Genomic DNA, 12,053 nt, shown 5'->3' on the forward strand with positions numbered 1-12,053 from the left:
CTAAACTGGGAAAACTAATAATCAAAGCAGAGGAAAACAATGTAAGTGAACTGTTTTAACACATTCAAATCCACTCTACAGGTCAGACAGGAAATAAATAAATGTAAAAGTCCAGCCCACCAGCAAGTTGAATAGGTCTCATATAATCTATATTCCCCTATGTGTTTTCTTACTGCTCTATCAAACTTTTAGTGGCAGTTCTGAATTATAGCATCATATGATATTAAAATTACATTTGTTTTATAAAAAAAAAGTTTTATATCCAATTTAGATAGTGTCATGATGCAGCAGCATGGGACAGACCTGAGGAGAATAACAGCAATCTAATAGTTTACACGTGATGTATGAAGCTCCTGTCGGATCATATTTACAGGATGAAAGGACGGTTTCTGTGATAAGACATTATGTACACACTGTGGATATCAACCAGTTACATGATTTACGAACTCCATAATTTTTTGTGCAGTCTTTATCTAAGCGGCTGCAGCAGCGACGCTGTTTAAAAGATGTCTTCTTTACAGAAAACAAGCATTATTAAAACACCGTGCTGCCTTCACCCTCAGCATAATGAAGCAGGAGGAGTCCCCGCCAGTGGCTGCATTTATCAACAACATAATGAGCACGATAATCACATATTTCTTCAGAGCTGAATTAAACAATATTTCATGTGGCTGGCGAGCTGCTAAGTCAGGATGTATTGAATAGATTTAAAGTATACGTTTGATAGAGATGGCGATAAAATGGGATGATGAAAGAGCGACATAGGTCCCAAACCCACAACGATACTATCACTGTGTGAGGCTCTGCTAATTGAGCCACCAGGATTCATCCCAGCAGCTGTCTGGAGGATGTATAATCAGGGGAAATTAGTTGTTTTTCGAGCAGCGGCCATCCAGAGACTCACACCTGGGCTCCTCAATACAATTGAAGTGTTCCACTGTTGGCTGCTGACCTTGTAATCAGGGGGGTTGTATGTCTAAAAGCAGATCTTGTGTGCTGTAAAGCAGTGGATCTTGGAGGGAAGGGTGAGTCGAAGCCCCAGGTCTTAACTCAAAACCTCCCTGTGCCGCTGGGACACAAACCTGTGGATGTTCTCTTTACTGAACCGTCGTACAGACATGATCTTCTCAAGCCTTTCTGAGTTTAGTGTAGGAAACAAGGCAAAAAGTACAAGGCGCATTATAAAACAGGGTTGTATAAAAAAATGTAAGTCTGTAAACACCCTCATGCGACACAAATTACAGAACATACAGTTATAAATATACAGCGCATCTTTTCAATCTGCATCAGGGTGAAAGTAAACCGCAGCAACAAGATGGTGATGATAATGTGGCTGGCATCTTCGTTTCAACAGATCGACATCTGGGAAACTCTGTCCATCATCTTTGACCTCCTGTGGGCACCAAGCATCGATGTTGTAAACACAGAGTCCACCTCTCCTCGTCTCGCTGTAGTTCCCTCGCCCTGTCGGCTCAGAACACGGTCCACCCGTCGAGTGCAACAGCTTGATCCAAGATGTGATGGAGACAGGTCCCTGTGGGCACAACAGTCTCTGATTGTTCAGCCAGCCTGTGTCCCATTTTGTCCATTTCCTTTTCCTGCAATCAGGAACATTAGCCAGGAGCATTGTTAAAACTAAGACGGATTAGCATGAATCTTATTCTGACTCTCTTCCTCCCTGGGATGGTCCAGTCGGTCGGGTTATAGCGCCCGTAAACACTCGTACTCAAAAACTCAGGACTTCCTACGGTTATGATGTCACACTATGCAGTTATCACCCGTCAGCCAGTGTGGAATCACCAGCCGAGCTGATGCCGAAACACAGCGGGCGGTGCCCGCTCGGGTCTGTGAGAGCTGACCAATCAGAGCAGACTGGCTTAAATGAGACAGGCACTAAAATGTAGCGTTCAGGCAGAGGGTGAATAGAGGTGCAGCAGCAGTAGACAGTGTAAAAAAAAAATGTGTGTTTGATGAATATTAAAGCATGTAAACATTTTCTAGTTTACACCCAAAATAAAAGTATGAAACTGTAAATGAGCACGGGACCTTTAAGAAAAATATGTCCTCTGATTCTAGCTTCTTAAATGTCTTTTCTCTATGACAGTAAACTTTAATTTGTGGACAAAACAAAACATTTACAGTTCATCAATTAATTCAGAAAATAATCTGCACATTTATCATCAATGAAAATAATCAGCTGCAGTTCTAATTTGTCATTGTCTGCACACAGTATGTGGCTGAAGCTGGATTTCTGAAGAGCGAGGGGATATGTATACGGTTTGACTTTACTTACAGCGAATGACTACAGCTTGTCTTTACTGCGGGTAATTTGAGGCCGTATTTAACACATGTAAAGCCGAGCAGCTACAGCACATTGCTGTCCATCGTCTCCCCAATTTGTCCTTTGACACTGGACTATTTAACAGTGTAAAATAGGAGCGCACCAGTCCTGCTACGACAATGCAGTCTTCTCCTATCTCAACAAATTCAGCAGAGAAGGCATAAAGAGATGAGGCGTCTTGTATGAATTTAATTAAATGAGCTGGCTCTCGTCTTTTTCTTTTGCGTTCTGTGTCTCATTACCACCGAGCTCCCCTCCCTGGTCTGTTTTTAAGAAAAACTCGCCAGAACCCACTCAGTCTGTCGGGCCTTATGCTGGAATTTAAGTGAGATTTACCCAAAGCTGTGAGCAGGGCATCGCGGATGATGGCGGATAAGGTCTGAATTCTCTTGAATTTAGGCAACTTGCTGATGCTGCGTTTGTTCCTCATCACTATTCGGCTCTTCAGCTACTCCCCCCCACCCCCCTGCTATCTGAGATGGAAAAAAAAAAAAAAAAAAGCTAAACTGGTGACTTAATTATACGCCCTGTAATCTGAGAACTGAGGATACAAACCCGCTGGATTTCAGTAAGTAGACACACAGCTTATTGACTATAAATAGGCTGAGCTTCAGCTCACTGGCACCATAAAATATCAGCAATATGCACTTTGATTGGAGGGATGACAGTCAAATGTTCTGGAATAACAGTGCTCAAGTGTGTGTGTGTGTGTGTGTGTGTGTGTGTGTGTGTGTGTGTGTGTGTGTGTGTGTGTGTGTGTGTATGATTGGACCCATGATATGTGTTGTTGTAGCTGTCTGAAGCAAAGAGAGCACACACTGCTTAACAAACACAATTCATATGCTTTACCATTCTGATAAAAAATCCAATGTTAACCAGTCAGAAGAAGGTTGAAAAAAATACCTTGTCGTGTGCTCCCACCTAGTGGTCACTAAGCCTGTAAAGTACTGTAACGTCTGCTGGCACACTTCATCTAATCACAGTGAATTTGGCAGACTCCAGTGTTACACAACACACACGTATCCTCCCTTTAACTACAAGTTATGAGGGCAGCATGTTATATCTTGGCCTATTTATTGAAAGTAGGATACAGAAATATAGCTAAAATCCATATGTAGGGGATACTGTGTAGGGACTGCACTTACCAGTTATGTCCTTCAGTGTTTGTGCTGTGTATGAGGAGGGTTTTTCCTCTGAGCAGCCCATGATCGGTTAACTTTGTGTGGCTTCTCATTGCCGTCCTGGATCTTTTTCTCGTGTACTGCAGGAGTTTGGCACGACTTTCTGCACATAGTACTGCACCCGTAATAGCCCACTGCGTTTCTCTGGTATGCACACATTGCAGATTCAGATACACGACTGACGTAAAGAGGTCATGAGCACATTGTGCTGTACCTGCTCCACAGATAAAACCACTGTTTAATGATATGAAGCCATCGGGTCGGTTGCATCCTGTCGCAGCGAGGCAGAAACACAATGTCTTGGCAATCTCTGTTAAATGACTGCAAACATTTCTTCATTTGCCGGGCCTTATTTGATTTGTTGTACACCTGGATTCTTAAAGGCAGAATAAAACAATTTGTTGAGTGTCTTTAGGTTAATTGTCTCTTGTTAAGTGTAAATCCACAAATCAGATGATGCTCTGGAAGGACCAGCCTGAGGAAATTAGGTTGTCCCAGACTGTGTCTTCTTATTAATCTCATCTAAAAACAAACCTTTAAAAGAGAGCATACCCTGATTTTATCTAATGTCTGTTTATTGGTTTTATTTTAAATTTTTAATTCAGCTCTTCTTGTATATTTGTGTCATTTTGGCATTTAACTGTTCCGCACTTTGTACTTGTTTTTGATAAGTGCTCTCTAAATTAAGTATGTTGTTATATTAAATAATTTCATAGAAACTAGCAAGTTGATCAAGGACATTTTTGATTATTCAATAATACTAGTGGTGACCTTATTTGGTGGAATTGTAATATTTTCATATATTTGTGTTAGACATCAGAAAAGCAAATTGCAAGGCTGTCTTTCTAGAAAATTTAAGGATTGAGATATTGATTCATGTACAGGGAGGGTTTTCAAATGTCTGGGTGAAATTATATTTTAGCTTTCATCACAGTTATCATTCACCTTTTGTTTACGGAAAATACTTACATTTTAGTATTTGCAGTTATTCAATGTTATACAAATGATTTAAATAGCAGAATTAATTCAGAAAAACATAGTAAATAATGTATTTACTGATGGCCTCTACAAGATGAAACGAAAATAATTGAAAAGTTAACATGTGCCATTCAGAACTCCCACGATTATCATGTGAATAAACTGTCTTCCAACACCAACATTCAGAGTAACTCAAGCAAGCATGAACTAAAAAGATACACTTTATTTAAAACCAGCAGGGGACATTATTGTACAAAAATACACAACTGGTACATGGATGCTTTGTCACAACAATTGTTCGTCTCTCTCCTGCCGATTACACCACCGATGCTGTTCTGCATGCAGTAGCAACATGGGACCATCGCTAACTTGCTCAGACATAATTTTTACCGAGAAAAATAACAAGTCCAACAAGCAATGTCATTTGCCATAGGGAAGAATGTAGGATCCTAGATTCTTGGGTCTAGACAAACATGGCAGACCCATTCTCATAAATATCAGGAAGAATGCTGAACATGGGATGTTATTGAAACACTGATTTGAACTCGTCTGCGATGCCATTCTGTAGCCTACTTGGTCTTGGTGCCTCCTTTCCCATCTCCATCGGCCTTTTTCTGCTTCTGTTGCATTATCTCGGCGTCCCTGGGAGAGAAAGGGCAGTTCAAAGAGACTTTGTTAGGGTAGACTCTACTGTTACACAGAAAACAGAGATGCAACTACTATGTTCTCCTTTTCAAGCACATACGTGACATCAGTAATTAGGACTTGGATAGATTCTCAAGTAAAAGCAACTCGTATTGCACTTTTACAAAAATGTACAGCAAGGTTAATTTTGCAGTATCAGCTAGATTGTAATAGTCTGCACATCCCTACATGATAAGTCATGAAAAAACATGCAGTGCTGCTAAAGTACATTGCTCAAGTTTGTGAGGATCCCATTCCTGGAATGTCATGCGGACTGCTGCCTACCTCTGCTTGCGAGCAGCAGCAGACAGCCCATCGTCGCCCCTTTTCCCTTTGGACTGGTCGCCGCTTTTTTTCGCATTCTTGATGCGTGCAAGCTCACGCTGGTTTCCTCCTGCAGGTCAGACAAAAAGGAAAGCAAACGACAATGTAACACAACCGATAGCACGTTTAAGACCAACACCTCAGCTACACCTTCGAAACCCTACCTCTAATTAAAAAAATACCAAACAAAAAAGGCACTTCGTAAGCGTTTGACGTTATAAAAATAATGCACAATGACAAACGGCTGCTTCCTGTTTAGCACGGCGGTGTGATGGCATGAATAAAATTGGTGCAACGTATAAAAGCAGCCGACGTGGCACGGGGGCGCTCTGGAGCAGCGTCGACCGTCATTATCACGGACGGTCGTTCCAGTGGGCTAATTAATGGGTAGCTACGACGGCGCTGCCACGTTTGAGGACAAAAAACGATTATGAGCACTTCTGACAGCCAGGTGTCACAAAAAAATCCGCTTTGAATGCCAGTTATGGCTTTCCGGAGGGCCGAGGCTTCGGCTAATAGCTGGACTCCAAACGGCCCAGTGGCCCGTCGATGTTGACGAACGAGCACAACAACGCACACAATAAAAACACCCAGCTAAATAGCCACATGCACACACTGTGGCCACACGGAAGCCTGACAACACCGACAGCACAGCCACTATGGTGATTTGTTTACAACCGAACGGAGACAACACTGGCGTTAACTCTGTGGAGGAAAAAAAAAACAAGAGAGAGAGAGAGAAAGGGTAACGTCCATTTCAGCAAATAGACGGAATCCGGGTCGGCGGTGGCCAAGGCTAACGGCGAAAAAACAACGACCACAGACTACGTGCAATCGAATTAAGTACATGAATGTCTTACAGTCAAAATATATGTCGATACCCACTGGTCATGTTATGAATCGACGCTTCTCTCGCCCGAAATCCAAATCAGCTCAGCCAAAGGGCCGTCGGTTCCCTTCTCGTCGCTCCAGTCGCTGTTGATGCGTTTGGTTGCGCCTCCGTGGCTGCCAAATATGCGCGAGACTTCCGTGCGAGAACTAGAACATTCTGTTTCTCGCTCTCATCAGGTTGCATTGCGCATGCGCCAGATAAGCCACGGAGGTAAGGCTATTTAAACATTTTACTTAAGCAGCAGGAGTGACCTACACATTCAGTTTAAACCTTTAAAAAAATATAGATGAAAAAAGTATCCACCCCCCTAATTGTTTTCCCATTTCATTGCTTTTATAAATGTCAAACAATAAATATGCAAAAAAAAAAACCTCTTTAATGTCAATGTGAAAACAGATTTCAACAAAGTAATGTCAATTAATTAAAAAGATGTAAAGTAAAATAAGTGATTGCATGATTATTCACACACTTGAAGTCGGGTTTTAGTAGATCCACTTTGAGTCCCAGCACTGAGTCTGTGTGGATAGGTCTCAACCAGGCTTGCACATCTGGAGGCTGTGATTTTACTGCTCAAGCCAGTTTCAGTCAGTCAGTTTGCACGGTGATCAGGCGTGAAAAGCCCTTCTGAAGTCCAGCCACAAATTCTGTGTTGGATTAAGGTCTGGGCTTTTACAGAGACACTCCACAACATGCACCTTGCTGTCTTCAAACCATTTCTGTGTAGCTTTTGCTGTACACTTTGGGTCATTGTCTTGCTAGAAAATAAATCTTCTCCCAAGTCGTAGCTCTGTTGCGGAATGAATCAGGTCGTCCTCCAGGATCACTATATTTTGCTGCATTCATTTTACCCTCTACCTTAACAGGCCTTCCACGGCCTACTGCTGAAAAGCATCCCCGCAGCAGGATGCTGCCATTACCAGGCATGGTGTGTTTGTGGTGATGTGCAGCGTTTGGTGTCCATCAAAGATAATCTCCAGTCTGATGGACAAAAAGCTCAATTTTGGTCCCATCAAACCAAAGAACCTTCTTCCAGCTGACCTTGGAGTCTCCCACATGCCTTTGAGTGAACTCTAGTTGAGATTTCATGAGCTTTCTTCAACAGTAACTTTCTCTTTGCCACTCAACCATGAAAGCTTTGGCATGTGAAGAACCTGGGGAACAGATGTTGTATGCAGGGTCTCTCCCGTCTCAGCTGCTGAAGCTTTTAACTCCTTCAGAGTAGTCATAGGTGTCTTGGTGGCCATATTCCTTTTTATTTCTTATTGATGGATTTAACCTTACTCTGAGGGATGTTCAGTGACTTGGAAATGTTTTTGGATCCATCCCCTGATTTATACCTCTCAATAACCTTTTTACAGAGTTGCTTATAGTGTTCTTTTGTCTTCCTAGTGTAATCTTAGCAGGAATACTGATAAACCAATGGCTGGACCTTCCGGACACAGGTGTCTTTATTCTACAATCACTTGAGACACACTCACTGCACTCAGGTGATCTACATTTCACAATTTCACTAATTGTGGCACTACTAGCCCCAATTGGCTGGACCTCTGTTGAATCAGGTCTGTTAATTTAAAGGGAATGCCTTTGCAATCATCTATTTATGTATTTTTGATTAATTGACATTACTTTGTAGAAATCTATTTTCACGTTGACATTAAAGAGGTTTTTTGCAATTTTTTTGTATATTGACCGTGATACCATTTATACATGCAATAAAAGGGGAAAACTATTAAATGGGGTGAATACTTTTAATAGGCGACTGTATGTTAAGTGTTTTGTTTTAGTTTGTTTGTTTTTCCTGTTTCCTCTGATTCAATGTAGAATTGTACTGCCTGTACTATATCATCACCTCACCCTTATTTCTTGTTGTTTGTGTATCTGCTTAGCATGCTCGATTGTCTTCACATTTTTAATGATTTGTACTCTCTCATTGTCTATATTGTAGTTTTATGTTCAGGAACCCAGGAAGACTAGATGCACATCCAAGTGCTTCTTAATGGGGATCCTTAGATTAACATAGACGTAAACGGAAAGCCACCCGCTCAATCAGAATATTTGCCATTTTACATACTTCCCAACTCTGAGGAGGGAATCAAGATCTAGTTGAAATCATGATAGTTGTTTTGTTTTTCATGGTGCAATTTGCGAGGTCAAAGATGATTCTTAATGCTCAGCTTCATAATAAGGGTTTTGATATCATGCTATATTGTGGATAGCAGTAGCTGCTGTCATAATTACAGTAGCGGTTTTCTAAGTTTATTTCAGATTATTTGACGGTCATGTATTGCCCACCCAGTCACTCAGCCTACAGAGTCTGAGGCTCTGATTGGAGGACATGGAGCCTGGCACTGTCCGAGGTTGACTTTTCTTCCCTTCTGTCATCATGCTGGGCCGACGCCAAGTTGGGAGACACAGTTGCTTTTGTATCCAGCGCAAAAATGTACTTCAAAATAAGTTAATGTGCATTAAGTTTGGTGGCCTACCTCCGATTCTTATGGTTGTCTCTTAAAATTGCTCACATAGAGGTGGCTAATTTCACTTGCTTTTTTAATGTAGATTTAATAAACACAATTCAATCAGACATTAGCTCCAAGAACAGTTCACAGCTATGTTCCAACAGCGTCTTACAGCAACATAGCCAGCAGGTGGCAGACTAGGCTAAAGTACATTTGGAAAGGAACACTTGGAATACAAGGGAATCAACTGTGCACTGCTATTACTGACAAAGAGGCCACTGATTGTTTTAAAAATACATATTACGACACATGTACCAAGTATTTGAATAGATACATTACATGCAGTTAGCTGGAAATGATGATCAACACAGTTAGCTATGTTCCAGCGTCGCCATGTAGGACAAAAACCTGAATAACTGATTTTGTCACTTTGAATTACAATTCGCTTGGAATTAATTGGACAACAGAAGCATGATAACACAGTATGACTCCACTGTTATTATTAAATCATGGGTTAAAGTTAAAATGTAATTCTTTTAATAGTAATAAGAAGTTTATTTGTGTCGTACAATAAAAACCACACAATGTTTCCCTCGCAGTTCTGGTGGGTTGACTTTATTGACTGTCTGGCTGTTAAATAGGCTGATGACTGAGTCACGTCTGCCCAAAACTGAACTTTTACCCAGACGCCGAAACTATGAAAAGAAGAAGACAGCTCACTGTATGCAGCTGAACCTGAATGTGTCTTATATGTCTGATTTTGTGCTGCTACATTTAGTGAAACAAAATGACAGGTTTAGAGGCTAAAAAGCAGTTGAAAAGGTATAAAGAATCATCTGAATCAGTAAAAGGAGAAGAATCAGAAGAAGTAGAAAGAAGTGGAAACTTAAGTTAATTCATGGCTGTCGAGATGACAACTTTTCTGCATTTGGAATAGAAATCCTAAAATGTGTTCATGGCCGTGGAAGTGAGCTCGTCGGAGGAGAATGAAGACAGGGTTGGGTTTCTTACAGAAAGACGAATACTGTATTTTAAGGACATAATTACTGTTTGAATACAATGAGCCATCAAACTAGCGCTGTGATTGTCTAGCCAACAGTCAATTTGGGTAAGGAATAAGATCTTCTTTGAATTTAATTATATGCTGTTGGTTTGTTCTGGTCTGCAGCCCTCTGCGTAATATTTCTTGTTGGATGTTCGGCTAAAAACGTATTCTGGCTGATAAAAGTAGAGCCCAAACACATTTTTTTTTGTTGTTCTGTTGTTTGCCAGGTTTCTCATCAAAGCTTTGAGGTCGAAATCACGTGCCGCCTCAAACATAATGACCGATCATTTAGAAATATAGCTCTGACACACGGTCACTCACTCATCACTGACAGGCCGACTGTAAGCATATAAACACAATGTCAGTGAGCAGAAATGCTTATTTCTACACAAACGTGTAGGCTATAAATGCAGTTTATTTTACAAAACTGTGACCTGACACTCTTAAACTTCCGTGTTGTGCTTGAAGCCGGTTGATTGTTGATGTTAGCGGACTCCCTTTTTAAACTAACGTTAGGGACTGTTGCGTTCTGTCAGCAGAGCAGAGGGAGTCACATCTTTTGGACTGTCATGGAAAATCTGACCTGGGTCCTTCACACAAAGAAATCCACAGTCCAGCAGCATTAACAACTCAAACAAGTTGTCCACAGGTTTAAATATGCAACCGAAAGAGACAAAGAAAGTGTTGTCACGTTACAATACGCTCACATATGGTCAATTAAAATTGATTGATACATGTACATTTCACAAATTGCTACATTGAGCCCCTTTAATTTGGAGGACTTGCTAAGCTAAATGCTCAAAGCGCAACAATGCTTACAATGCTGATGTTTGGTAGCTAGGTTCATGTGTGTAATTTTATCCACCTTTGTTTGGCGGGTTAGCATGCTAACATTTATTTGTCGATTTGCACTAAACTCAAAGCATAGCAGAGGCTGACAGGAATCCTATTTGTTGTTTTTTTTATAGCATTTTTAAAATTTGACCTGATGATGGTGCCAAATAAAAAGTCAAAGTTCATCCTGATGGAAAAACTAAAAATGTCTGAACCACATTTAATGGCAATTTGTCCAATAGCTGTTAGGACAATTCACTTCAATCACAATGTGAACATCACTGTGGCACTGAAGGGTTCCGGGGTCAGTAGGATTCATCCCCTGAGTGTCTGTAAAAAATGTAATATCAATCAAATAGACCGACCAACATGCTACAGGCAGGGCTAAAATGTTGCCTGCTACATTTTAATAGTTAGCTTATGGACTGCTCAAATGATTTTTTTTATGAAATCTAAAGATATGCAGTACTTAGAAAAGATATACTGTAACTGACATTTTTAGCTCCATTGCACTGACTTGTTAAGACATCATGGATTTCCATTTATATACTTGCATGCATTGAATATGAGTTATATGACATTTTTTCCCCAAGGATTGTGGACCAAACTGTACTGAGCACATATTTCTGTGTACGTATGTACACAGATGAAATAGATCTTTCTATCTTTAGTCTTAGTCTCTCTTAAGTCCCCTCACCCTCCCAGACTGAGAAATGTGAATCTTATCATCACCATTTCTAACTTGTGAATCTAACAGAAACATTAAAACTACAGAGGAATGAGTGGAAAAAGAGAAATGGTTTTTGCATGCCACTTGCGTGCTGGAGCATGAAGACTTTAACAGTGTGTAGAACAGCATGTCGAACACTGTGGTCAGTTTATTGGGCTGGTGGCGACACGGGACGACTAAGGATGTCTGCCTCTGACTTGTTTTCCCCACAGCTGCTTTCAGTGACAGCATCCTGCTTAAAGCAAACTATTTTTGTCTCCCAGTGCAATTATCACCACCTGGTAATTTTGACAATGTTGACTAGCTCTCCTTTTTACAAAGCCTCCAAATGTTAATGCTGTCCTTGTGTGACTGCTGCTGCAGTTCAGCAGCTCCCCATGTTGTCTGTCGCGTCTCCAATTTAATCAAATGGAGATGATGGCGAGGGAAAACTTTGTTTTCCATTAATTTCATACTAAATTTAACAGTAGGAGTCCTTGCCCTCTCATTACCTCCGGCACTTTTTCATACTGACTGCTTAGTGACAGACACCCTTTCACATGATCACATGCAAGTAAACTATTCAATTTGGGCCTCCAGCAAGTGTGC

The 12,053-nt window shown here is 40.9% G+C and overlaps 1 protein-coding gene across 2 annotated transcripts; it reads right to left on the reverse strand.

Annotated features, from left to right (window-relative positions):
- Window positions 1-4,703: 4,703 nt before the first annotated feature.
- On the reverse strand, window positions 4,704-6,595 carry serf2b (small EDRK-rich factor 2b). Of its 2 annotated transcripts, none has more exons than XR_003983954.1 (3): window positions 6,369-6,551; window positions 5,470-5,578; window positions 4,704-5,142 (listed from the first exon to the last, which is right to left on the reverse strand). XR_003983954.1 is itself a non-coding variant. In XM_030415653.1 (3 exons), exons 1-3 carry the CDS (start codon window positions 6,398-6,400, stop codon window positions 5,070-5,072), a joined length of 189 nt encoding a protein of 62 aa, XP_030271513.1. In that variant the 5' UTR covers window positions 6,401-6,595; the 3' UTR covers window positions 4,704-5,069. The 2 variants fall into 2 exon arrangements, 1 of the variants encoding a protein (XP_030271513.1); XM_030415653.1 differs by having other exon boundaries at window positions 6,394-6,595.
- Between the last annotated feature and the right edge of the window lie 5,458 nt (window positions 6,596-12,053).

This window comes from Sparus aurata, chromosome 4, assembly GCF_900880675.1.
Source record: "Sparus aurata chromosome 4, fSpaAur1.1, whole genome shotgun sequence".
Classification (NCBI taxonomy): domain Eukaryota; kingdom Metazoa; phylum Chordata; class Actinopteri; order Spariformes; family Sparidae; genus Sparus; species Sparus aurata.

Bases quoted from the DNA above. Each gene is read 5' to 3' on its own strand.
- serf2b (XM_030415653.1), bottom strand. The intron at 5,143-5,469 runs GTAGGCAGCAGT...TTTCTCTCCCAG, and splicing joins GCTGCTGCTCGCAAGCAGAG to GGACGCCGAGATAATGCAAC.